This window comes from Lethenteron reissneri, chromosome 48, assembly GCF_015708825.2.
Source record: "Lethenteron reissneri isolate LAM-NWPU_2019-01 chromosome 48, ASM1570882v1, whole genome shotgun sequence".
NCBI lineage: Eukaryota > Metazoa > Chordata > Hyperoartia > Petromyzontiformes > Petromyzontidae > Lethenteron > Lethenteron reissneri.
In genome coordinates, this window is record NC_083826.1 from 6099520 (window position 1) to 6127312 (window position 27793).

Consider the following 27793-nt stretch of genomic DNA (forward strand, 5'->3'; position numbering starts at 1 on the left):
ATTGTTTCAACGCTGTGGGCACACACGAAATTGATTTTTCCTAGACGAAGGTACTCTGCAAACCCACTGGCTATCAGCAAAGATTCGTTCATGAAGCCATCCAGATATATAGACACAGACACAATTTCAACCGAGAAGATGGGTACAAACTGAGAAATCATTGGAAGGACGTTATTAACCAGTTTAAGTCATAACTGGCTGTGATGTTTCCATCCTCCCTGCCGATGTTAGCAGTTATTTTCGACTCGCTGAGTTACATTACCAGGTTAAATGTCTTTACATTAACAGGCTAAATGTCTCACTAACACAGCCACCGTTGCACGTTTTCCTCGATGTGGCGGTAGTTTTCGTTTTTCCTACATTGTCATGCTAATCTTTCACAATACAATGGCCACCTCCACAGCTTAGTCGTCGTGGAGGTAGGTCAGCTCTCCGATCTTACATTTACATGCAAATTTAATTTCTAGCCCCACCCACGTTGCTTATGACCATTGGGCTACACTCATCTCTAACCTTTATAACATCCTGCCTCAGCAGCTCTTCCACTATATTTTTTCACCCGATGACGATTGCTTGTGTTGCGATCGAAACGTCGTGATATTTTTAAAATCATTTTTCTATCTACGTTACTTTACCGAAAGACCCAAAGAATATGAATTCCTGCAGTCACGAAAACTTCAAGATTTACACTAGCCTGGTTCTTAACTTCGGTGAGCGTACTGGCAGTCTATAATGTAGACTGTAGCCTGGTTCTTAACATCGGTGAGCGTACTGTCAGTCTATAATGTAGACTGCAGCCTGGTTCTTAACCTCGGTGAGCGTACTAGAGTGGCGTCTGTTTTCACAGGAGGCCGGGGAGGGGCGGGTTAACCAACACCACGCCAGACCGCCTTCGTTTCCCCAAAGTGCTGAGACAATATTGTTCACAAGCCGCGCACTTGGTAAAATAAATCGGAAAGAGAAGTTATTGGCCACGAGCGGGGCACTCGATCTAGGGCCACCGGGTGCGTAGCGCAGCGCGCGAACCACCACAGCCATCATCGGGCACACAAAGACAAAGGTCCCCCGTATAGCCCAAGCAGACTGTTGGGACAAGTGCTGTTAGCAAGCACCTATGAAGGCCGGAACGGCACACGAGGGAGTGGGTGGCCAGCACCGTGCCCGGCCGCGCCTTTGTCTCCTTCGTGGCGATGTTTACACACCGAACCAGGTACAGTACTCAATTTGAGGCCGAGTCAACCTAGGGGAGCTCCAGAACCGCTTCAGATAATCACCACTGGTGCTGGTCATGAGCTGCAATCGAACTCGGGTTTGCCGGGTTCGTAACGCAGTCCGTTAACCACTACACCACCGCACCCCAACACAATTGCGCACGCTCACACACACACAGAGATCACAAAGCACGCAGGAACTGCACCGGGGCGACGTGACCTCACCTTACCTGTGCACACACCTGTATGCAAATCAACGCGTTGCGCAACGACCTCGCCCACGGGAGGTGTGGGAGGTGGTTCCGGACACATTCCAGCCAGCGAAACTAAAATCTCGTTTCGCTGGTCCAGAAAATAATTTGGCCACTCCTCAAGCTCCTCATAAGATTATCCCGGAAGGTCTACAGTGGTTGTCCTATATGCAGTGATTGGGCCCTGCCATGACAAGGTGGAATTTCCACCACAGGCTCAGGCTCGCCACTGAAGACGTTTAAGCAAGGGGACAATTCGACTTTTAAATTTAACGCGTAGGAGGTGGGTTTACGACATCACATTAACGCGATCCAACCCAAAACACTTCATCAATTAGACTTTCGATGTGAATGTAACTTGTCTTTTTTTAACCACGTGAGTGTAGTAATATGTTTTACCCTTTTAACTGGCAACGAAACTGACACCTTTAAACAAGGGATCATGTTTGCATTAACCACAACACTTGCGGTCAAACACGTGAGTGTATTTTTACACATTGCAGTCATTGGGTGCAATAAGAGTGATTATCGCTAGCAATATCTTGCACTCCCCACTCTCCCGTCCCTCCCCTGCCCTTTCCTGACTCCCATGTTGCCCTGTGAAGTCACTCATTCTCGAACCCTCGCATGCCTTTGCCATTAATTCCTCAACGACTTGCCGTCTTCGTCCTGAACAGGACCCTGCGGGGTGGGCTGGTAGGAATAATACTTAGTACCGGTACAGAGATATCGACCGGGTATAGAGGAGTTAAAGAAAAAATTACTGTATTCTAGTGTAACGTTAATTAAAAGTGTTTGTTTTGACAAGAAACGCTGTGAGATTTAAAGACTCGTAGTCTTTCATTTCCAACACCACCCTCAACACCACCCCTCCCACGGACGGACGGACGGACGGACGGACACATTAATCTATTGGTGGTCTGGTCCACTTCGTTCCTACCAGTATAACTTTCATCCTCTCCCTTCCCAACCTCGCCCTCCCTTTCCCCATCATCACCCTCCCCCCTTGTCATCCCTTCCCGTTCCTAACCTGACCTCACGTCCCTCCCTATCATCACCCTCCCTTACCATCCCTTTCCCCCCCATCAGCCAAATAATAATTTACAATTTATAATTCTTGTAAAGCAATTTCACTAAATTGTTATACAAAATCCTAGACAAGTTGAATCGATATTTTTGTTGCCATCGCTTTTTAAACGGTGTAAATAAAGCGCCTTGATCCAAGGCGATCTAGAAAAACGCGCTGGGGAGATTCTTCAGGCAACTGCATCTTGCATGGCAAACTTTTTTCCCACCGTACGTAGCCAACCGTGCTAATCTCCTGCTTTCGTACGGCCGATGCCGATGCGGAGCAACTACAATTTCACATTCATGTGGCCGAGCCAGATAATCGCGTCAGGAGGAGCGGAGCGTATCGCTTCGATGTCTCCTTCGTATTTGTGGATCGGGCATCGCGTCACTGTGTTAAATCGGAGGTGCATCACATGGTCGGGTAGATTCTTCTGGAAACGGAACGCGCAGCGAAACGTCGGACAATGGTGCAGAGCAAGACGCGGTGCACAACCCTGATGACGCACGGGATAGAGTTTGTTCATCATCTGCCGACTCCCGGCCTTGGGATTTCAACTTGGCAATTCTCTTGCGATTGCGAGTCTCTTCTCTTGGATCACCACGTGGCCGATATAAACTGATGACTTCCCCAAAAAAGAGGATTTAAACAAAAATATTTTAAGATGAAAGGGTGCGAGCGAGGTCCTGGGATTTTGGAAACGCGACACGCAAAATGTAAACCACACGATAATAACCCACGCGCGACGCATTCTCACAAGCGCGCACACACACATATATATATAAACAATAAAACATTTATTTGTAAAAAAAATGACACCAATCTGCCCACTTAAATACAACATCGCAGAGCAGAGTACGTTACAGACCAGGGGCCGGGAGAACGTCCCTTCCCGACAGCGAAGTAAAAACGAGTCGAGGTGACGATCTCCCAATCCCAACCGGGGTTTCACGGCAGTGGCCCACACAGCCATCCCAAATGCCAAATTCTCTCCAGAGGACAACCACCGTTGCCCTCTTCTCCACAATGTGGTATGTATTTTACCGACCACCCCACCCCCCCTCTCGAGAGGATGATGGGGTTCAAACACTCCCCCACTCACAACCAGGATTTGAATTTTCAACCTTCCGATAAGAGGAGCCCGGTTGCTCTCCCCCCACCGAGCCGCAAGGCCGAATAGGACTTTCAGTTACCCGTCACACACAACTCGGCATTATCCAATACGGTCATCATAATAATGATGATGGCGAGGATGCAAAGAACAACCGCCGCGTTTACCAAAACGGACATGTGCACTAACTGCCCCTCTCGCCAACACGGTCACGTGGAGGGCAGGTGGGAGTGCAGGTGATGCACAAGTCGTCGAACTGAAGGAGTGCTCCGACCCACGACTTAAAGACATTCAACACAAATCTTTCAATGTAAAAAAAAAATCCAATTTCGCCCCCCCCCCTCTCCCAGTTGACATGCATCACACGTACACACACACACCGTCAATATTCACAACCACCAAGCAGAGACGAGCGAGACGAGTTCGTCGCTCGATTGCGTCTCACCAACTCGAAAAAAACTTTACGTTTCCCAAGCACGGAAGGTCACTTGGGGTGGGGGGGGGGGGTCATATGGAAACCACACGGGCGGAAAAGTGAGACTCAAAGTCCACCTTCGCCAAAACCCGCAAACGACCTTTCCCCGTTTGTTCGTTCGACTCATTGGCAGAGTATCCGCAAGCTTCCACGCCGCCTAGGATACCTCGCTACGTCCAAGACGGTTGGGCTTTGCAATGCAACACTGGCGCGTAACTGTTCTCCTTGCAGTTGAACGTGCTCGAGTTATCCGCCATTCACAACAAGTCTCCAGAGCCCGCTGCGACGCGCGCTCAAGTGCGCAAAAGTCCGCGCCGACGCCGCCGCCGCAGTTTACAAAGTTGGGACCTCGTCATTTTAATTTCCACGCAGTAAAAGGGGGGGGGGGGGGGGGAGAGAAGAAAAAAGCAAAGCAGTGAATCCGCATTCACACGGCTCTCTCGCGTTGCGCAAGTCTTCGGAGAAGACGAGCACTGAACGGCGGCGGTGACAACATCGGCGTCTACACGTCGACCCATCGATGTTTTTTCATCTTTCTCGCTTGACTGGCTACAACATCGAAGCAATTTCCTGCACGAACGACCATCAAGGCGGTGGTGCTTATCCACCCTCCCTACCCCCCGCCGTTTTGGAGCCTTGGTGCCAGTGTAGAAAATTCCTCATTCCTATGGCAGGGGGCAGGAGGGGGTGAGGCAAATCTATCCATATGAAACGAAGAGACTTCTCCGCAACGTGGTACTTACTTTATCGACCCCAGAGTGATGATGGGCCGTATATCGGTGTTTTTACGCAAAATACCGTATACACAGGAGTACCGCTCGTTTCACCAGACATTACTTGTTTTCTATCCCCCGACAGCTGCGAGTCCGTTCCTGGGTGGATTTTGTGTAGTTCCATTCTCCCCGTCTATCTCTCTGTTGCTCGTTCCCTTACACCAAGGGCACACGCGAGTTGCACGTGAAAAGAGTTGTGGCTGCCGCCGATGCCGTAGCTGCGCGGCAATCTCCGCAAAAAAATCTCGGCGACGTCGGGGGGGGGGGGGGCAACGCGCTCATTGGACCGATTCGAGGACGCCAGCACAACGTTCGTTCATTAAGCGGATACGGGTTTAGCACCACTGTAGGTTAATACATAACATATATATACCTTTTTTTAAATATATAATGTACACATACATTTACACGCACACGCGAACCGTAAAGGACTCGATCTCTTGCGCCTATTGCCGTAAATTACATCTTTTGTGGGGAAAGTCCCGTCGGCGAGCACCTATTTGTGGATTTGCAACGGCGTAGTGCGACCTGCCTTTGTCTTGCCAGCACCGATGTTCGTTTTGCGTTTTGCCCCGGTGGAGGGCGGCCATCGCGCGGTGGCTTTGCGCTCGGTGCTAACAAAAACAACAAATCCAGAAGGGGCTTTTTTTTTGGCTAGATCACGTAAATATAAATGCGTGCCGTCAAAACCCACCACCGCCTCAAACAGCCAATTAGTGAGGTTTGTCATGTAAACAAAATATGGCAATTCGTTATATTTTGTTGGTGATGGCGGGTTTAACGACATTCATATTTACGCGATCTAACACAAACACCTCTATTATGGATAGCATTGGTCACAAACGCCTGCTGCGTATTAAACAAAACAACAAAGTGAACATCGGTGGCAGGTTGCTTTTAGAACTTGTCCTGGGGCCTCCGCTTAGCCCCAGCTCAGCCTTCGATGAGTGCCTAGCACAGTGTGTCAATATGAGCAGTGTCAGCGCCGGGGAGATAAAGGCGACCATGCGTGGGGCGATGCTGATCGCAGCACTGTTCCCTTGTGCACCGTGCTGAACGTCATTAGGTGCTTGTAAACAGGACTTGGCCCAGGCGTTTATAAGGCTTTACAGAGGAATATATGTACACGCATACATACAGCCCGTAGAAGCCATTATATTACAGTCTCAGCAACACTGTACGCAGTTTTTTTACATTTTGTTGACTTTAAAAGGCAAAGCCTGGTTTGTACACACGGCTCCCTTGACAAACTATACCAGTCCCCTTGAGTGCACACATGAGTTCTGGTCGTGATTTATGGCGATCCTTACAAGTAGTACGGATATTCCTTTGTTAAATTATCTCGATTCCCGTTAAGAGTGTGCCTCCGGTCGCGACGGAATCAGAATCTTCATCTAGACTGGAGGAATCCGATGAGCTGCGTGGTTCTTTTTCACAGATGTCCAGCAAGTGAATCGACGCTCACTTCCGTACGACAAAGATGAAAATGCCGGCCTCAGACTCGCTCATCGCAACGACTTCCAGCAGCGACCGGCATGTCCACCTCGCGGACCTTCCTCTCGGGGTCGATGTTTGTTCGTCCCAGAAGCCTCTCTTTCTCGCACGGCGAGCCCTCGAACGTCATGTGGCAAGGCTCTTTCACAGCAATGTGTTTTTACATCGGCACTGCAGCCAGAAGCTTAACAAAAAAGGTATTAATTCTGTAAACTTAAAGTCAGTTTGATTCGTGGTAAACACATTCTTTTTTTACAAATGGAGAGGGTATGGCACTGGTACAACATCATCACCCCCGCCATCACCATCATCATGGACCATCGCTACATTTTCCTTTCCATATTTTTTCACGAGAGGGCAGGAGAAGCAGCAGCAGATGCGTGCGAGCATTTCCCACTCGGCAAACACCACATTGGGTGACAGGACGCACCGCCAGAGTCCCGAAAGGACACGGGCTCGTCCCGCGAGACAAAGGCAACGCTTCGCCCACTCCTCCCCCCGACCGTCCCCCTGTGCAGTCTGACAAATTAATTTTCGAGACTCGGATGTTACGAATGGATCCAGAATTGTCGCTTGGTGCGTCGGTTGTGTCTTCACACAAATCCTAGCACCTCCCCGCCACCGAGTGATTTGACAGGTTATCACGATTCACGAAATTCGAGCTTCCACTCGATCGTCAAGTTTTTCTTTTTTCGGCGGCGTCGTCATTCCTGCGTCCATCCGTGCGCCCCCATCGGTCCCGACCACCACCACCACGCGTGTAACGCGAACTCGGCGCACCGCTCGTACGCAACTGGCGGCGGCCGGCACGCCTCTCGAAGCGTGGGAGGGTCGGTGTGGCCCCGGGGCTCACGAGCGCGCCGGCTCGCGCACGCTGCTGCTGCGCCGCGGAGCGACTTTGCGGGGCTTGATCTTGACCGACAGCTCCCACAGGGCCTCCTCCGACAGGTGGTCACCAAAGTAGTTGAAGAACGCGATGATGGTCTCGCTGCGCTTCAGCTGGTACCGGCTGCAGGGCGCCAGCAGACGACACGGTTGGAGGGGACGGTGGGTGGAAGGGGGGTTGTGGGAGTGTGGGGAGCCAGCGGTGATCAGACACAGAGTCAGTGAAACACGGAAACTTCAAAACATATTTATCAGGGGCAACTGTTATAAGATTCATTCGTTTTATCTGAGAGTTGGTGAATCACAGATATGCCCACCCAGCCACCGACCTAGCCTCCACCCACCCACCTCGCTGCCCGCCCACTCACCCAGCCGCCCAGCCACCCAGCCGCCCACCCACCGGTGTATGTGCAAAACAATGCTTGGCTCACTCACCAGCGCTGGAATCGATGCACAGTGCTGAGAATGGAGAACTGGTGCCAGCACTTGGCCACGTTGATTTTCCCGTCGATGGTGTCGGGGTTTCCCAGGTGGGCAAACGTGAGGTCCTGGAGAACCAGCCCACTGTACAGAAAACAAAAAGGCAAAGGTCCCCCGTATAGCCTTCAGAAGACTGTTGGGGCAAGTGCCGTTAGCGAGTAGCACCTACGAATTTCCGGTTTCCGCACAAAAAGCTGTGGATGGCCAGCAGTACGCAAGGCCACTTTTGTATCGGGAGTGCCGATGTTTCATACACAACCACACCAGCTACTCATTTATGCTCGAGCGGACCTCTCGGAGGCCCACGACTGCTTCAGATATTGGACACTCATGACTAGCTGCGGACAGGAATCGAACTCGGGTTGTCGGATTTGTAGCACTCCTGGGAAGAACGGCCAATGTAAGAATAATTTAGTTTCATTTAGTATTACCGCCATTCTTCAAGCGCAATGCTATCACGAAGGTTTCGTGTTTGTGTGTACAAACACGGGCGACTACTTTTACCAGAACATCATGGGATCTCTACCGTCGTCCGCTGTGAAGCAAACGGCACCTCTGTTATGGTTAACACACCCACAGCATCAACCGGGGTAGGGTGAGGGGAAGGGCAGGGTGGCGCAGAGTGGGGTGGGGTTAGGTGGGGCAGGGCGGAGCCGGGTGGGGCGTGACAGAGCAGGGAGGAGCAGGGCGGGAGGCGGAGCAGAAGCAGGGCAGGGTGGGGTGGGGGGGAATCCCGTCCACTCACAGGTAGGGGATCCAGAGTGGGGTGGGGCTAGGTGGGGCTACGTAGGGTGGGGCTAGGAGGGGTGGGGCTAGGTAGGGTGGGGCTAGGTAGGGTGGGGCTAGGTGGGGCGGTGCAGGGCAACTCACAGGTAGGGGATGCATGGCGGCTGAGCGTCGGCGAGCTCCGCTCGGTAGGCGCGGAACGATGACGAGCTGTCCATGATGCTCGTGTGCTCCGCCAGCCGCTGCACGGAGATAACCCCACGGCCCCCGTCACTTTACACACAATATGTTTGTACGCTCATCCTTCCGCATTGCACATAGAAGGGCTGAAAAGTCAGCCGTTGTGTACATACAGTAGACTCTCAATTATCCGAGTAGACCACGGTTCGCATCGGTGGTCCTGGGCCTCCCCTAGGTCCACTCGGCTTTAAAATGAGCACCTGAAGCGGCGAGTATAAATATCAGCACTGGGGAGACGAGTGGTTGGCTGCGGTGCCGGTTACACCGATTGCACCACCTTCACGGGTGTTAGTCGGCGTTGACCGACAGCCTCGTGTCCCAAGAGTCTGCCTGGCGAAACAAGCGACCACCGTGTCAAACGCATTACCTCTCTCGTCTGCTTGTGCCAGTCCAGTCTGCGGATTGGCACCGAGTCAGCGGCCGACAGGATGGCGAGGTACGAGTTGAAGTTGTTCAGCTTCCGGAGGCACTGCGCCCCAGAAACATTGTCAACGTCAGCCATCGTCCACATCCTCCACATCGTCATCCTCCATCATCGTCATCCTCCACATCGTCATCCTCCAGCATCGTCATCGTGAATATATCAACCCCCCCATGAGCACCAACATAGGCCACCAAGCAATCATGATCTTGCCACCATCACCAATTCAACAACCAACCACCACCAATTCAACCACTACCAATAACGTCATAAATATCAGTGACGACCGTCATCATAGCTGCAATCTGTTATTCATGATGATAAAAACATTGTATTATCATCATCAGCCTCAATATCATAAATATATTATCAATTGCCACCATTATCATAATCACCAATTACTTTAAATCGCATTGACAACCATTCACCATCATTACCATATTTTTATGGAAAGGAGAAATAAAAAAAACCCCAAACCCAGCACAAACCTTGAGAATCTTGACGAATTTAATCAGCATTTTCTCCCGATCTTGTGCCCTTTCATGCTGAATTATGATCGAACGAACCCTGGAGACAAACAAAACAAGATCAGTTTCAATTTTCCCTTCATCTCCTCCTCTCTACATCAGCTCGAGCTTCCTGTAAATCACGTGGATTCTGTGTGACCAACCCCACACTGAACCCCTCCCATCTATGGATCACTATCTCGCTCTCTAAATCAGCCGAGCCTCCAGTAAACCACGTGGCGTTTGTGTATTTCCACCCTGACTCTGATCCCCCCCCCCCCTTCTCTCCACCACTGCCCGCTGTGAAAACAAGACGCTGCTCCTTCTCCATGCAGCTCCATTCTGCCTTGCTCCTTCCTTCTCTCTTCTCCCTCTCTTCCATACCCTCTCATGACCATCATCACCACCGCCCTCTCATCATCAGCACCGCCTTATCATCATCACCAACCTCTCATCATCACCATCATCAACGTCTCATTATCACTGTCATCTCATCATCATCATAATCATCACAGCCCACTCATCATCATCATCACCACATACCTCTCGTCATCATCAGCGTCCTCTCATCATCATCATCACCACCCTCTCGTCATCATCCCCAACATCTTGGCCTGGTCATTCTTCTCCCCCTCCTAACCTTCATTCCCATTGTTCCGCTCTTTTTCCACTTTCCCAATCTGCATCTTCACTCTCAACTTTGGCACTTTTCTTTTTCCATACGGTCTATCCTTGACGGCTCCACTTCCCGTGTTGTGCCAAGGTTGTATTTTCTTTACCACCATCGATCGCACCACGATCATCGTTAGGCTCATCAAGAGGTAACGCAGTTGACGACATCGATCTGATTGGTCAACATACAGTGCAAAAAGCCACGTCTTGATTTACACTTGTGTGTTCTGGAGCCGTAGGTATTAAGAGAAATCCGTGTTGGAGATTATTCTACTTGCATGCATCAGACGTGTACGCATTAACGCGGGATGCATCACAGGCGCGCGCATTAACATCGTGTGCATGAGGCGTGCGTGCGTGCGTGCGTGCCGTATCCCCCACCAGTAGGACACGGCGTTGAAGTGCTCTGTGAAGTGAGCCAGGTTCGGGCTCTGCTCCTCCGCCTGGTCACGCGCCCACATGAGCAGCTCCGGGATCTGTGAAGCCACGGAGATGCAGCAGCAACAACACGATCACTATCGTCATCGACCGGATTACAGGGGGCTAAATTGTACACGAGCATTGGGATAGAGGGGGCTAAATGGTACACGAGCGTTGAGAACTTGGACCAATCGGGCTGGCTTACCTCTACGATTCTTTCCAGGGGTTTAACCAGACTGGAGCTCGCAGAGCCGCAAAAGATATGGATACAGTCGCGTGCGCAAGCTCATATTGCAGACGGGGTTGTTGGTGGCTGGGCATGCGGGGGGGCTACAAGCTCTTATGGATGGTCAAGCAGCTTCTATTTAGCCCGATAGAGGGGGCTAAACGGGCACGGCAGGGGCTAGAAAAGAGATGGGCTGACACGATACAGGAGGATGCGGAGCCGATTGGACTTGCCGATGACCGGTAGCGGCAGTGTCAAGGTCGGCCTCTGTGGAGGCTCGAGAAGGACGCTACTAAGTTCGTTGGGAGGCAGCCGCCCTCCGGCAACAAGCGCCGCGGTAATGTCACCGTCCATCAGTGGTGAATGGCGGCACCTCGTGCCAGGCTAGGTGACGCGTGTCGACTGTCGCACCTGTATCTTGAGGAAGAGCTGCGAGTCGAGCAGCGTCAGCTGCTCCGCCAGCTCCTGGCTCGGGAAGTCGAGCAGCGTCCGTTTCCTGCACCGAGCGTCGCCACCATCACCACGAGCACCGCCACCACCACCGGTGCCGCACGCACATTGACAACACAGGACAGTGAGCGCGTGCGCGTGCGTGTGCGTGCTTGGACGAGACGCTGTGTGTGTGCGTGCGTGCCTGGGATGAGGCACTGTGTGTGTGTGTGTGCGTGCCTGGGATGAGGCACTGTGTGTGCGTGTGTGCGTGCCTGGGATGAGGCACTGTGTGTGTGTGTGTGCGTGCGTGCCTGGGATGAGGCACTGTGTGTGTGTGTGTGCGTGCGTGCCTGGGATGAGGCACTGTGTGTGTGTGTGCGTGCGTGCCCGGGATGAGGCACTGTGTGTGTGTGTGCGTGCCTGGGATGAGGCACTGTGTGTGTGTGTGCGTGCCTGGGATGAGGCACTGTGTGTGTGTGTGCGTGCGTGCCTGGGATGAGGCACTGTGTGTGTGTGTGTGTGCGTGCCTGGGATGAGGCACTGTGTGTGTGTGTGCCTGGGATGAGGCACTGTGTGTGTGTGCGTGCCTGGGATGAGGCACTGTGTGTGTGTGTGCGTGCTTGGGATGAGGCACTGTGTGTGTGTGTGCGTGCCTGGGATGAGGCACTGTGTATGTGTGTGCGTGCCTGGGATGAAGCACTGTGTGTGTGTGTGCGTGCCTGGGATGAGGCACTGTGTGTGTGTGTGCGTGCCTGGGATGAGGCACTGTGTGTGTGTGTGTGTGCGTGCCTGGGATGAGGCACTGTGTGTGTGTGTGTGCGTGCCTGGGATGAGGCACTGTGTGTGTGTGTGCGTGCCTGGGATGAGGCACTGTGTGTGTGTGTGTGCGTGCCTGGGATGAGGCAGTGTGTGTGTGTGCGTGCTTGGGATGAGGCACTGTGTGTGTGTGCGTGCCTGGGATGAGGCACTGTGTGTGTGTGTGTGCGTGCCTGGGATGAGGCACTGTGTGTGTGTGCGTGCGTGCCTGGGATGAGGCACTGTGTGTGTGTGTGCGTGCCTGGGATGAGGCACTGTGTGTGTGTGCGTGCGTGCGTGCCTGGGATGAGGCACTGTGTGTGTGTGCGTGCGTGCCTGGGATGAGGCAGTGTGTGTGTGTGTGTGCGTGCCTGGGATGAGGCACTGTGTGTGTGTGTGTGTGCGTGCCTGGGATGAGGCACTGTGTGTGTGCGTGTGCGTGCCTGGGATGAGGCACTGTGTGTGCGTGCGTGCCTGGGATGAGGCACTGTGTGTGTGTGCATGCGTGCCTGGGATGAGGCAGTGTGTGTGTGTGTGTGCGTGCCTGGGATGAGGCACTGTGTGTGTGTGTGTGCGTGCCTGGGATGAGGCACTGTGTGTGCGTGTGCGTGCCTGGGATGAAGCACTGTGTGTGTGTGCGTGCCTGGGATGAGGCACTGTGTGTGTGTGTGCATGCGTGCCTGGGATGAGGCAGTGTGTGTGTGTGTGTGCGTGCCTGGGATGAGGCACTGTGTGTGTGTGTGCGTGCCTGGGATGAGGCACTGTGTGTGTGTGTGTGCGTGCCTGGGATGAGGCACTGTGTGTGCGTGTGCGTGCCTGGGATGAAGCACTGTGTGTGTGTGTGTGTGCGTGCCTGGGATGAGGCACTGTGTGTGTGTGTGTGCGTGCCTGGGATGAGGCACTGTGTGTGCGTGCGTGCCTGGGATGAAGCACTGTGTGTGTGTGTGTGTGCGTGCCTGGGATGAGGCACTGTGTGTGTGTGTGCGTGCCTGGGATGAAGCACTGTGTGTGTGTGTGCGTGCCTGGGATGAGGCACTGTGTGTGTGTGCATGCCTGGGATGAAGCACTGTGTGTGTGTGTGCGTGCGTGCCTGGGATGAGGCACTGTGTGTGTGTGTGTGCGTGCCTGGGATGAAGCACTGTGTGTGTGTGTGTGTGCGTGCCTGGGATGAGGCACTGTGTGTGTGTGTGCGTGCCTGGGATGAGGCACTGTGTGTGTGTGTGCGTGCCTGGGATGAGGCACTGTGTGTGTGTGTGCGTGCCTGGGATGAGGCACTGTGTGTGTGTGCGTGCGTGCCTGGGATGAGGCACTGTGTGTGTGTGTGCGTGCCTGGGATGAGGCACTGTGTGTGTGTGCGTGCGTGCTTGGGATGAGGCACTGTGTGTGTGTGCGTGCGTGCTTGGACGAGACGCTGTGTGTGTGCGTGCGTGCCTGGGATGAGGCACTGTGTGTGTGTGTGCGTGCGTGCCTGGGATGAAGCACTGTGTGTGTGTGTGCGTGCCTGGGATGAGGCACTGTGTGTGTGTGCATGCGTGTTTGGGATGAAGCACTGTGTGTGTGTGCGTGCTTGGACGAGACGCTGTGTGTGTGCGTGCCTGGGATGAGGCACTGTGTGTGTGTGCGTGCGTGCCTGGACGAGACGCTGCGCGCCGACAGCGGTGATGCGGGCGGCACCGCTTGCTCGAGGCGCCGCTCCTCGGCCTTGGCGAGCACCGCATCACGCAGGCGCCGCGCGCCCCCCAGGTCCCCCCCGGAGAGCAGCGAGCAGCTCGCCTCCAGCAGCAGCGACAGCAGCTCACGCGACAGCTCCCGCGGGCTGTCGCAGCGGGTTGCAGGGGGTCACGTGGACGGGGGGGGGGTCACGGTTACGCTCGAGCAGTTGACCTTTGGGATTCAGCGTCGCTTTAAAAACGGAACTACGGCGGGCAACGGGGAACCGCGGAAGATCGAATGAGCAAGTTCGTGACGCTTCAAGTGTCAAACCGAGTCGGCCGTCGGCGCTCACCGTAGCTCCTGCACGACGCGCAGAGTCATGTGCAGCGTGTCTCGTCCAATCAGCTCCTCCGCTCCCGAAGCGCGGCAAAACTTGGCAAGCGTGGGCGGTGACGAGTCAAGGCCTTCATCATTCTCGCCATCATCATCATCCTCAATCCATCATCATCGTTATCCAACATCTTTTTAACTGGTAACGCGCACAGAATTATTTGAGGATACCACATTGGCAGTTGGTGCATGAGCACAAATAACGGGAAACTCGCTTTAGTTAATAACGCCGCGGCCTTAAAGGGGAATTAAATATTAAATGGGTGACGTTGCGGGCAATGGCTGTCATCTGTGCGCCACGGTGGCGAGATGTTAACTAACTCTCCTGGTTCAAGGGAGGTCATGAGTTCGATCCTGACCCAGATGCCTGTATATTTGGAGTTTTTCTCTCCACATTTAGAATCAACAACATTCGTTTATAGAGTATTCTGCTGCTATTCATGTCCACGCCACAATGAAGCCACTTTGTTGTGCTATTATTTGTGACGGTCGGTCACTTCTGAAAGGAGCTACGTAGCTCAGTGGGCCCTACCTCGTAAAATAAAAAGTTTAGTATAGATTTAGTGCAAGAAGGGTAATTGCCCAAAACAGCTCTTATTGCTATTTTAACAGCCAGTCTTATTGACGAACGTGTGAGGTGTGACACAGGGTTCTCAAACTTAGCAAGAGGACTCGGCAAACAAACACAAAAACAAACCCAATGACGTGAAATTAGTTTTTTCCACTTTATTTACTGAAATTCCAACTTTAAAAAGCCATATAAAAGTTTACTAAATACAATCTATCCACATATATGTTGTTTTTTTCTCTAGTCCATCCGCTTACACACCTTCTGAACTAATGATCAATAAGAGCATTCGCTTAGTGTATACACATTTTGGACTATGGCCCTCTTAAGGTGCAAAGGTTATTGATGAACGTGCCAAGTTTGCCATTCACTCATTCATCACCAACTGCCAATTGACCAACGGCTCGCCGCTGGAACCAGGCTCGATTGAGCGACGGAGCGAGCGGTGAGAGCTTGAGCGGTCGGTAAGGATATCGGAGCAGCAGCTTCTGCAACAGCTCCTTGGGCGAAAGGAAGGAGCGGTACGTCATGAGGAACACGTCCCGGAAGCCAGCTGCGTGAGATGGGACGTAGAGCGGCGTGTGGAAACATCCCATAGCCAGCAACAACAGAGTCACCACCACCACCGCCGTCACCACCGACACCACCACCAGTCACAATCACCGTCACCATCATCGTCACCACCAACACCACCATCGCCAACAGTCACCACCACCATGGCTAACCCCAACAACTACCACCACATCACCACCACCATCATCACCTACAGCCATTGCTACCACCAATACAAAGACAATCATCGTCACCATGGCTAAAGCCAACGCTACCACAGCAGCATCAACAACAACCGCCATTCGCCACTAAGTGGCGGTGACGTCACCACGGCGCTTGTGCCACCACCACAGCCGTCACTACCACCAACAATACAACGCTGCCTGCTGCACGTGTTTGATCTACCCCCCACCGCCACCCCCCCCAAAAAAAAAAAAATCACGGCCACGGTGAGCGCAGGAAGTGAGCGACGCGGGGGGCGGGGGGGGGGGAGTTGGGCCGTCGGGCCGCTTACCGCTGCCCTCCACGGTGGCGTAGACGAGGAGCGAGTTGACGTAGCCGCCCCTTAGGTTCGGCCCGTCCTCTCCCTGCAACGCGAGAGGATCGTTCGGCTCGGTCATTGTCATTTTTTTAGTTTTTGTTTGCGCCAGCGATTCGCTCGGTTCTGCCCGGTCGCTCGTTGCCGCGCGCACGCCAGCATTTGCTCGAGCAGGCGGTCGCGGGACTACGCACGCCTGTCACCCAAGCACTGCCCGAGGCGAGGGTTGGCGGATCGCACGGGTGTTGTTGAAGCTGCCTTCCCCGTGGACGTCGAGGACGAGCCCGTGCCCTGCTCGACTCCTGTACGGGGATGGAGCGTTGCTTCCCCCCCGCCCCTCACCTGCATGGGGTTTTCTCCGGGTGGTACGGGTTTCCTCCCAATTCATAACTCATCAGTAATTGGTCTCTGTGTCAGTGTGCAGGTCTCTATGCATGTCTGTGCATCATTGCGAGTATGTGGGTCTCTATGTGAGCCTATGGGTCTCTATGTGCGAGTATGCGGGTGTCTATGTGAGCCTATGGGTCTCTATGCAAGCCTATGGGTTTTCTACGCGAGGGTATCGGCGTCTATTGCGAGTCACAGTGGTGACATGACTGAAACCATAAACTCACTACACTTGAGAAACCGGATTAATCACGGACAGCCGAAACCTGGATTCGACCCCAGGATCTCAGCGCCCTGACCTCTGCGTGACCCGGTGACCTCCCTCACCTCCTTCTTGAAGACGAGCCCGGCGTGCAGCTCCGTGAAATCGGTGACTGAGAGCGCTCGAGACTCTCCCGTCACCTCCTCGCGCTCCAGCGTAAACACCTCGTCGTTGGCCGCCTGAGTCCTATTGCGGTACAATTCCACATCGTCATCATTGTCGTCATCTTCATTGTTATCAACGTCAAGACCGCCATCATCGTCGTCGTCGTTAACATGACCATAGTCATCATCACCATCATCGTCGTCGTCACGAGCAGAAACGTCATCCCCATTGTCACCGCTGTCGTAATCATCGTCACGAACAGAAACATCATCATCATCATCGTACTCTTCATCATCGTTGCACATGATTGACTGCGTGAGCGCAACAATTGAAATTAAACGATAAAGTGATGCATCGTTAAAGCCCTACATCGACCATCATCCTCGTCATCATGACAGTTGACTGCCGATCCATCTCTTCTTTCTCCCCATGAGTGGGGGGGGGGTGGGAGGACGGGGTGGGTGGGCGGGTAGAGCAGGTGAACTCACCCGGGGCTATCGGGGTCGCCAAAGGGTCGACCTCCGGACGCAACGAACCGCTCGCTTGGAACGACCGGTGGACAGACCTCCGTCACAATCACCATCTGCGTCACGCACAGACACACACACAATACAGATGGAGGATTCGTCCACACTTCGCTGCACCACTCCCTTCTCCTGCCCACCCCAGGGGTATACAGCCTCTTCCTCGACCCCCGCGTAGAAAGGGGAGTTTCGCAACATCTTGTGCGATTGATCCACCAACCCTCCCTCGCCGTGCCCTCCTCTCGTAGCGCCGGATTGGAGGCAGCCGCGTCGCGGCGGCGCGAACCGCCAACCCGCGGACGCTCTCGTGTCCGCCGCAACCGTGCGAACCGATCGTCCTCCGGTCGCCGGACCTCGTCGCCACTCACGGTTTGCCGGCGCTTTGGCGGCAGGGCTGGCGGCAAGGCCGAGCAGGCGAAGAGCGGCGACGCCGAGGGGGAGGAGAGTGGCGAGGGCAGCGGAGACGAGGGGCTGAACGGCGCGAACGGTGTCGGAGGTAGCTGAGCAGAGCTCGATACGGGCAGCGCGTAGTCGGACAGCAGCTGCATGTAGGTCTGGACTGCGAGCCCACGGCAGGATCACACAAAGACAACGAACCCCCGGTGTAGCCTTTAAGCGGACTGTTGGGGCAAGTGCCGTTAGAGTGAGTAGCGCCTACGATTAGCATGGTTGGCTAGGTAGGGTGCGAAAGACGTTCAACATACATACACCTATGAAGGCTGGCACAAGGCAATCGAGGTAGTGGGTGGCCAACACCTCGCCTGGCCGCCTTTGTCTCCCCGCCGCTGATGAGCACTTGCTCATAGGCGGCAGAGGCATGCTTTCTTTGACACTTTCCGACCAAGTCAACTATCCAGAAACCATCGTGGACAAAGACGAGACTGACGTTCCAGTTGTCACCCCCACGGACGGACACGAGGTAACCACCGCTCTACGGGATTCGATTCGACGTTAAGTTCACTTGTCGCATGTGGTAGGTTATTTCATTTGGTAGACTTTGTTTGTGTGGTGCACACTCCTCCCCCCACCCCCGACCCCGGCTCACTCTTGCTCTTCTTCTGCGGCAGCGGCGGCGGCTGCTGCGCCGGCTCCACCGAGAGCTCGTGCGGGAACAGCTCCTGCTGCTGCCGCTGCTGCAGCTCCCACGGCGGCTGCGGCGCCAGCTGCCCGAGCGGCGTGAAGATGCCCGGCGTGAGCGCGGCCTCCGACGTGGACGCCGGCGGCGAGGACGACGACGGATCCTCCGCCTCCTCCTCGCGACACGCGGCGAGGAGGACGGAGGAGGAGGAGAAGAAGGCCGGTGGCGGCGCCGCGGCCAGTCCCGACGGAGCGAGCAGCAGCGCCGACGGAAGCGACGCGCGCCCCGTGTCCGACGCTCGCCTCTTCTTCTGCGGCAGCTGCGGAGGCGGAGGGCCGCCGCCGCCGTCGTATTCGCCGCCGTCGTCGCCGCCGCCGCACTGCGTTCCTGCCGGCGGCGGACGGTCGCCCTCTTCGCTCCGCTTCGCGTGACGGGGCGGCGGTGGTGGCGACACGGACGGCCGACCCGAGCGGCTGCGGTTCATGGGAAGGGTGGCAGTGGCGCCGAGGTCGTCGCGGTGGTGGTGGTCGTCGTCGTTGTGGCGGTGGCGGCGGCGAGGGTAGGAGGGATACACCGGCTCGGAGAGAAGCAGCGGACCCTGCTGCAAGGGGACAACGTCACGGGCGGACGGGAAATTATCACCAGCAGCAGCATCATCATCATCAGCAGTCATTTGGTGAAATACCACATCTGCCCACCACTACCCAAACTGGCTCAACTCTTTGTTCAGAAGAAGAGACATGGCCTAAACAGAAAGAGGCCAAGCACAACGGGGAAGGAGTAGGGCCTAAAAGTGAACAGCCCTGTTGCTCTCACGTGACTAAAGAACACAAGAGGATAAACACACGTGCACAGCAGGCAGCATGGCTTTAGTGCCGCAAATGTGCACCCTCCTATTGGCACGGTTGGCTACGTACGGTGCAAAAGTTCAACATACAGTAGTCCTTCGGTGAACTGTAACATCAGTTGTAGATTTTTCGGTTAACGTTTCGCCTCCCCATAGGACCACCCCATGGTTTCGACGAACGTTAGCATTTTGAATCTAGATTTGAACTTTTCGTGACTGCAGGGATCCACTCTTTGGTAAAATCGGCAGTTGTCCTGCTGTATCGGTTCCGCCTGATGACGGTCGCTTGTGTTGCGATCGAAACGTCGTAATTTAATTTATTTTATACCCACGTGACTTTACTGAAAGAACCAATGAGTATGTTAACATTTTGATTGACGGTACGTTTACGTTATGCACGCGGTCGCCAATTTTAGCCAATCAGAGCGCTCGTAAGTGGGGCCGAGCCATGCCCTTAGCCAATCAGTGATGCCCATTTATAACCGTTTAGACCTCGACTGGCTTTGTTCGCATTACGTTTTCTGTTTTGGCAGTGGAAACAGCTCTCTTGTAGACTTATTTTTCAACTTATAAGCGAATTCGATTAACAGTTATTTCGGTAGTGCACGTGGAACGGATTTAAAAACGTGAAGCGAGGGACTACTGTACGTACATGTGACCACATGACCAGCGGTTGAGCTAAAGAGCTCTTTTGTCAAGGGTGAGCCCCACGGGCGAGACGGGAGGGGTAAGAGGAGGATGCAAAAAAAATGTTAAACGTCACAGCGATGCAATCTGAAAGGGAAAACCCATCACAACAGCAGCGGCACATAAAAAACAAACCTAGAAACACCCGTTCAAACGTAACTTAACAGGGAATTGAAATACATTCAAGGGGCAAATTAAAACCGCGAATTCGGAGTGAAACAAATGCACGACGAACCAACAGATGGCAATGAAAAATTTGCAGCGTCACTTTATAGGTCACATTCCCGGTGGAATTGTTTTGCTCATTGTTAACGTGGCCATCGAAATGAGCGACTACTGCTTGGTGTTATCTTGGTGTGCTCTGGGACTGTTAGTTGTTGTTGATACTGCCTTGCCCAATCTTGATAAATCACACCTATACAATTGCATTATATTTAGCGATTTGCTTACCTTTTCTCTATTTCGCACTCCTATCGTTGGGTTTTTTGTGCATTGTTGGCTGCTGTAACTTTTATGACCACTTGCGCCGACTGGACATCCGCGAAAAAGAGCTTCATTAGCTCATCGGATTCCTCTCCCAATCTAAACAAAGATTCTGATTCTGTGTAGCATTGGTGCGTTTGAAGGTGGTGGTCAGAGATAAATTGATGTGTGGGGAATATCTTTTGGCCATGGAGTTATTCCCTCTAGATTTGAAGTTTTCGTGACTGCAAGGATCCATACTCTTTGGTTCTTTCGGTAAAGTCACGTTAGGTAAAATAAAAAGAAAATAAATTAAATCACGACGTTTTGGGCGCAACACAAGTGCTCGTCATCAGGTGGGACCACCACAGCCAGAAGCAACTGCTGGAATGGGTAAGAGAGCTGCAGTGAAACAAGACGCTATATAAATAAGAGAGGGGGGGGGGCAGAAGCCACGGAGGAGATACATGACTTTACCAAAAGAACCAAAGAGCATGGATTTTTTGTTCATTTTTTTTACCCAGATCATAATTACGAGTCGCACACCGCTCATCGTCACTCGCGGTAAGCCTCCGGTTCATTCCGGTGAAGGTTGTTCACACGATCGTTGTCGTCGGTCTACCTGCGCTGTACGTACGTTGAACTTCTTTCGCACAGCACGTAGCCAACCGTGCCAAATCGGAGTGTGCGGGTTCGTCTCACATTTTTTCCAATTTCATTCTTCTCACCGTCAACTCCGAGGGCGACGATTTGAAACGGTTGTTAAAAACGGACGAGGGCGGACCGAGGAGGAAAAACAACATTCCTACAATTACCTCCTCCTCTTGCTGCTGATGATGTCTGTGCCAGGCAGGCAGGGTGCAGCACCCGTCGCACGGAGGCAGGAACTCCGGCATGGAGCACCCATCGCTCTCCAGGTCTGTCACACGAGCACACAAAAGATAAAGACCCACCGTGTAGCCTTAACAGACTGTTGGGGCAAGCGCTGTTGGCGAGTGGCAGCACCTTACGAAGGAAGGCATCACCACACCGTACAGCCATTGTTTCCCCTGTGCTGATGTTTAACACACACCGCACTAAGTACTCATTCGAGGCCGGGTCGACCTAGGGGGAGGCCCAGGACCGGTTTAGATATTCGCCACCAATGTTGAGGGCAGGAATCGAACCGGGGTCACCAGGTTCATAGCGCCGTACGCGCTAGCCGCGACGCTACGTGAGAACACACACTTGTCAGACAAACCCAGATATCCACTGCTGGATGAATATTTCCCCACCCCGTGTTGGATTGCTCGGGGATTTGGAGCAATGGTTTGCTCACCGTGCTACAAACACCCGCAACCTGAGTTTAATTCTCAGCCACGGCTCGGTGGCAAGGGATAATCTAACCTGGTTCTGGACCGCCAACTTCACCAATTCACCCTGATCAGTTCGATAGATGATATTCAATTGAATCCACGTAAGAGCCAATTGAGATAAGCAAATTTGTTTAGGTGAATTAAGTGCAGTTTACGTGGTGCTGGCTAAGTTAACCTCCTGAGAGAGACACCAAGAACCCAGGGCCTAAAGCCAATATCTTGCCAGTGTGCTGCTTTTGTGTGTTCGGCACGGCCATCATGAACCTCATGAGATAAAATCATCAAGCCTCAGGGTTTGAAACCCAGATTATTGTGAAGCTTGCTCAGGAAACTCAAACACAGCCATTACGAACTCGTTCAGAGACAGACATCCACACACACACACACCCGAGATCATAGGTTCTGGCTCAGAAGTCTCCGATATGGCCATCATGAGCCCCTTGAGAGAAAGACAGACACCCAGCCCCTCGAGCTTTAACCCAGGATGGCAGCAGTGCAGGCCCGATGCCTCTCAACACCTACTTGACTTTCCTACCACCAAACTCCTGAGCCCCCCCCCCGACCCGACCACACCACAGTGCGCGCGAGCGTGGGAACGCACCGAGCAGCTCGATGCTGGTGTGCAAGGCCAGCACGCCGGCGCCGCTCCTTGGCTCGTCGGCGCCCGACACCAGCAGCTCCTCCGAGCGACTCCACGTGCCGCGCATCTCCAGGGGTGCCGCCGCCAATGCCGGCGACATCGCCGCCGCCGCGGCTGCCACCGCCGGCGTCGCCGACGTCGGCGCCGGAGGAGGAGAGACGAGGGGCGACTTGCTGAGCAGCGCCGGCAGGGTGCAGCACCGCGTGGAACACGGCGCCTCCTGCTGCGCCGTCGTCGCGCGAGCGGCGCACGCACGCACAAACACACGGTGCTAAACGGGCACAAGGGGTAAGGAGCAACCGCGTGCGTACGCCACGCATCGTGCGTCGTGTACCCATTTTTGTTCATCCTGTTCGCGGCAATTGTCTGCCGTGGGCTTTCGTGTAAATCCATAACATTTACTCAAATTGTAAATGTTGTGGGTTTACTCTCCAACAAACCGGTGAGTGCTGAACTAGTAACTAATGGGCACGTTGTGTTTACGTGACAAACCTTGCTAATTGGCTGTGTCGGGTGGTGGCGGATTGAACAACACGTTTGTATTCACACAATATAACCCCAAAAAAAAACGTTATTACAAATGATCTGTTGTTGTGTTTTGCTCTCGTGCCTCTGCGCCTTCCCTCCACCCATGTCGCTGCCACCACTGCCGTGCGTGCCAGCGCCAACGCCCAGACACCGCACAAGGTACTCACTCGAGGCCGAGTCGGTTTGGATAACCTCCACTGGATGTTGGCCTCGAGCGGAAAATCCAAATCAAGTGGGTGGGGGGTGCGTAACGCGGAGCGATAACCACCACACGACTGCTCCCCCAAGTATGCAAAAACAGCAACAACGACATACACATATAACATCACACACACATACACACATATAGATCCCCCCTATAGCCTCAGGAGATCACAGGGGCAGGGGCCGCCCAGACGGGCAACTGGATCCGAGCCCAGATATCTCAGCGGTCGCTGGCTCAACCCTCTTTGACCATCCCCCGGCCACCTCGGTGCAGCGTTATTAATTCGGCGACGGATTTTTAGTTGTTGTTCCTGCCAGACTCACCGAACAGCTGACGACGCCACCGTCGCGGGGAAGGCTGCCCCCCACGGGGCGGCACATGGGCAGCACGGTGGCCACGGGCACCAGGGCGGTGTGGCCCGCGACGCGCCTCGCGAACAGGCTCACGCTGCACGCGCGCACACACACAGGGCAAACCTCCCATCAGCTCTCCCGCGCACCTTTGATTAGCTCCCCCGCACCTCCAATTAGCTCCCCGCGCACCTCCAATTATCTCCCCGCGCACCGCCAATTAGCATGGTTGGCTATGCACTTCCTCTCCGCTCCCTTCGCCCTTCCACTCCTTTCCGTACCCTCCCCTAAAGCAATTTTTGTGACCCCGGCGTGCCCTCTGTTGCAGACACTCATTCCTCGGCTGTTGCACCTCTCCCAACCCGCCCCCCCCCGGCCGTGTAAAAAAATAAATTGATGTTTCCGTTACCGCTTTTTAAAATCTTCGGTTAGGCACAAATGTGGGCAAAAAGAGACCAGCGCAACGATTAAATGAAGAAACGGATGGGGCACGGTTGGGGGTGGGGGGGGGCTCACCTGGGCACCGTGAGGGCGGTTGCGGAGAGGAAATCGGGGGGCCGCGGCCTGGGAGGTTTGGGTGGGGGGCCCGGTCCGACGTCCGTCTCCAGCAGCACCCCCAGGGAGAGGCTGTGCTGCGTGGGGAGCGTGGCGGAGCGGTCCAACGTCGGCTCGGCGGCGTCCGGCCTGCGCGCCGAGGGGTCGCCGCGGACATGAGCGATGGGGGGAGGGGGGGCGGGGGACGTGAGAACGGACGAGGGGCGTACTCATCGTGGCGCGAGGTGCGTGGTTACACGACGACAAGAGCTCGAGTCTTGAATTCAATCGCGGGCCGGAATCGTGACGATTCATCGAATCGCGCGGAGAGTTAGGGGAGAGAGCCCAAGGGAGGGAATGCGCCGCCCGAAAGGATGCTCCACCATGGAGATGGACAGAGGGGGTGGACAGGCGACAGGTCAGACAGGGAGACAGAAGCAGACAGCCATACGGGCATACAGGCTGGCAGACGGAGATACAGGCAGAGAGAGACAGGCAGAAAGAAAGACAAGCAGACACATAGGCTTGAGAGACAGACAGATAAATACACAAGCAGGTAGGGAGGTGGGATGGCCGAGCAGAGGACTAAGAGAAGGACAGACTGGAAGACTGAGAGACAAACAGAGATGCAGACAAACGCAGTCAGACACAAAGACAGACGGGCAGAGCGAAGGATGGTCGTGCCGAGAGACAGGCCGGTTGAAAGAAGAACAGTCGGACACACGAGAGACAGAGACTCGCGCAAACCGAGCGAGCGCCAATACCCGTGCGCTGTCAGCGAGCGTCCGTCCACATCGTCCGCAGGGGGGGCGTTCTCCTCCTGCTTCTGCATCACTCGGAGCAGCTCCTGCAGTCGGGCACGACAACGGAACAACGCGCGCTCAGCAGGCCGCATTAGGAAGTATTAAGAAATTGTTGGTGCCGGCTCATCGCATGGCTGCCTTCCCAGCTCGTCTGCGGTTCCCCTCCACGTGCCACTTTGAGTCGTCCTCTCTCTCTCTCTCTCCTTTTGAGAGTGAGCGAATAATCCATGCAGCGGCGCCGTGTTACAAACTTGAAATTATTCAACATTTAATCGAGGACTAAAGTTGCATGTACGAATGTTCAACTTCTTTCGCACCGTACATAGCCAACCGTGCTAATCGGCGGTGCGGGTGGGAAGGACAACAAGCTTAACACAAAAATCTGTTCTGAAGAAATCAGTTTTCAATGTAGACGACTTTAAAGTGAATAGCACCAGTGGCTTCCTAATATCCGATGGAAAAGCATTCCAGACGGCCGCAGAAGCGCGTGCGCGGATTTTCTCCGGGTGCTCCAGGGTCACTGGGGGCATGGGGTGGGGGGCAGGGGGGGTGGGGGCCGGCGTACCCGCAGGCTGTCGGACACGCGCTGCGTGACGGCGAGAGCGGCCGAGTGTTCGGGGGGGCGGCCCCCCACCAGCAAGCGGTCCGAGCAGCGCGCCAGGTCCGTGAGCGAGCGGTACACTCGCCGCTCGCGCCACGCTACCTCCGGGCTGCTCACACACACACACAAAGACAAAGATCCCCCCCCCCCCGTGTAGCCTGTAAAGGACTGTCGGGGCAAGTGCCGTCAGCGAGTAGCGCCTATGAAGGCTCGGCACGGCACACGAGGGGGTGGGTGGCAAGCACCACATGCCCGGCAATGTTTATACACCGCACTAGGTCGTGATTTTGAAGCCGAGTCGACCCAGGGGAGGACACGGACCGGTTCAGATAATCGTCACTGGTGTTGGCCGTGAGCGGGAATTGAACCCGTGTCACCGGGCTTGTAGCGGAGTGCAATAACCACGACACTACCGCTCGCCACTGCACAATAAACAAACATCTCCATGTAGTCTATGGGGACCTCATTTGCCAGTAAAAATATGATAATTGGTTCTTTACCCTTCTATCTGGCAACAAAACTGACACCTTTTTGCAAGGAGTCATGTTTGCATAGACCGCAATACCTGCAGTCATAATACAAACAAAAGAACATAACTCTGATAATGTGCACTGTCCTTGAAGTTGATTGGTCCACACCCGAGACAGCTTTCCTTCGAGCCTAGTCTCATATGGGTTGGACCAGAAGACGCCAAAAGGCGCACAACTCAAGGACAATGCACCATCAGAGTATGAGAGCTCGGGGTAAGCATCTACACTATGGGAACCTCATTTGCCAGCAAAAATATGATAATTGGTTCTTTACCCTTCTACCTGGCAACAAAACTGACACCTTTTTACAAGGAGTCATATTTTTGCTGGCAAATGAGGTCCCCATAGTGTAGATGCTTGCCCCGAGCTCTCATACTCTGATGGTGCATTGTCCTTGAGTTGTGCGCCTTTTGGCGTCTTCTGGTCCAACCCATATGAGACTAGGCTCGAAGGAAAGCTGTCTCGGGTGTGGACCAATCAACTTCAAGGACAGTGCACATTATCAGAGTTATGTTCTTTTGTTTGTATTATGACTGCAGGTATTGCGGTCTATGCAAACATGACTCCTTGCAAAAAGGTGTCAGTTTTGTTGCCAGATAGAAGGGTAAAGAACCAATTATCATCTCCATGTAGTCTTAACAGACTGCTGGGGCAAGTGTTGTTAGCGTGCACCCGTGCAGGCCGGCACGGTTGCCCACAAGCCAAAGCAGAGGAAACGCACGCGAAAACAGTGGGAGAACGCACACACACACACACACAGACTCCAGACAGAGAGAGACATGCCCGAGGTCGGGAATCGAAGGCAGGAAATTTCACTCCCCAGTGCCCAACGACCGACAGAAGCTATGAGCCTACGGCTGTCATCACCGCTTCAGGGGTTTGTATGCCAGGGACCAGTGAAGTGGAAAGGGGGTACGGGGGGGGGGGGAGCACTCCCCAACCTGAGGGGCTGGGGCGGCAGGCCGGAGAGAAGGCTCCAGACGGCCTCCAGCACCCGGCTTGCCGTGCCCGGCAGCAGCTCCAGGACGCCCTTGTCGAGGATGGCGCGGTAGTAGGTGAGGGCCCGCTCCACGGACGCCAGGCCCTCCGACGGGCCGGCCTCCCCCTGCTCGAGGAGAACGGACAAAACGGGGGACCAAAGATTACCCCCCCGCTCCTCCCCAACCCCGACTCCGTGTGGCCCTCGCGGGCCGCTGGGGGCAGGTTTCCGCGAAGGGTCGGCGTTGGTGCATGAGGTGGCAGCGTCGGGGCCCCTCGCACGGCTTAGCTGCATGTGTCTCCCCCTCTTCCACCCCCCGACTGCTGATGTACGCATGTTGAACTTATTTCGCACCGTACGCAGCCAACTGCGCTAGCCAGAGGTGCGGGATACGCCGGGTACGCATTTGAGGCTGAGTGGACCTAGAATAAGCCCCAAAACTGGCAAAGATATTTCGTCGCTCTTTGTTTCGAAGTCGTACGAGGGATAAGCACGCGCCGTATGGGCGGGATGGATGCATGCCACTGGATCTCACCGGGCGGGAGGGGGGGGGGGCGGCAGCTTCCTGCGAGTTATTAAAACAAGTTATGTGGTGACACTGCGTTGGCTGTGGGCGCACGAGCGCAGGTGACAAACGAAGCCGAACGCATTCGTCAAGAACAGCGCCGTGCGTGACACCAATGAGGAAAAATGTATAAGGGAGGGGGCAACGATGTAGACTTCGTTTACGTGCTATGAAGGAGGGCCATTGCCCGAAACGTCATCCATCATACATTTTTATTTTAAAGCCGTACGGTGTGTTGAGTTTTTTCACGAGTTATTTTTTCGTAATTTTTACATTTAAACGCACCGCATTCGCTCACTCTCAAAAGAGAGGGAGACGGAACGACTCCGGGGTGGTGCCAAAAAGTACCCAAGCTCTGCCGTCCTCTGCATATTCAGGTGTTATTAACCAATTTATCGAGTGTCTGCATGTGGGAGATTACCCATGCGCGAGAGGGGACAACGCTATATCCCATACAGACGGA

At 54.2% G+C, this 27793-nt stretch overlaps 1 protein-coding gene across 1 annotated transcript in view; it reads right to left on the minus strand.

The window, feature by feature from the left end:
• Positions 1–3144: 3144 nt before the first annotated feature.
• Positions 3145–27793, minus strand: part of LOC133354714 (rap guanine nucleotide exchange factor 1-like) — a 34477-nt gene continuing 9828 nt past the window's right edge. Inside the window, 22 exon segments of the mRNA XM_061571767.1 lie at positions 3145–7393; positions 7705–7833; positions 8620–8717; positions 9083–9184; positions 9625–9703; positions 10696–10790; positions 11372–11456; positions 13818–14003; positions 14193–14282; positions 15273–15351; positions 15865–15937; positions 16603–16723; positions 17131–17225; positions 17535–17725; positions 18212–18845; positions 21056–21159; positions 22197–22458; positions 23292–23415; positions 23835–24002; positions 24617–24699; positions 25221–25365; positions 26728–26891. Of these exon segments, the coding sequence (XP_061427751.1) occupies positions 7234–7393; positions 7705–7833; positions 8620–8717; positions 9083–9184; positions 9625–9703; positions 10696–10790; positions 11372–11456; positions 13818–14003; positions 14193–14282; positions 15273–15351; positions 15865–15937; positions 16603–16723; positions 17131–17225; positions 17535–17725; positions 18212–18845; positions 21056–21159; positions 22197–22458; positions 23292–23415; positions 23835–24002; positions 24617–24699; positions 25221–25365; positions 26728–26891 (3267 nt within the window). The 3' untranslated portion in view covers positions 3145–7233.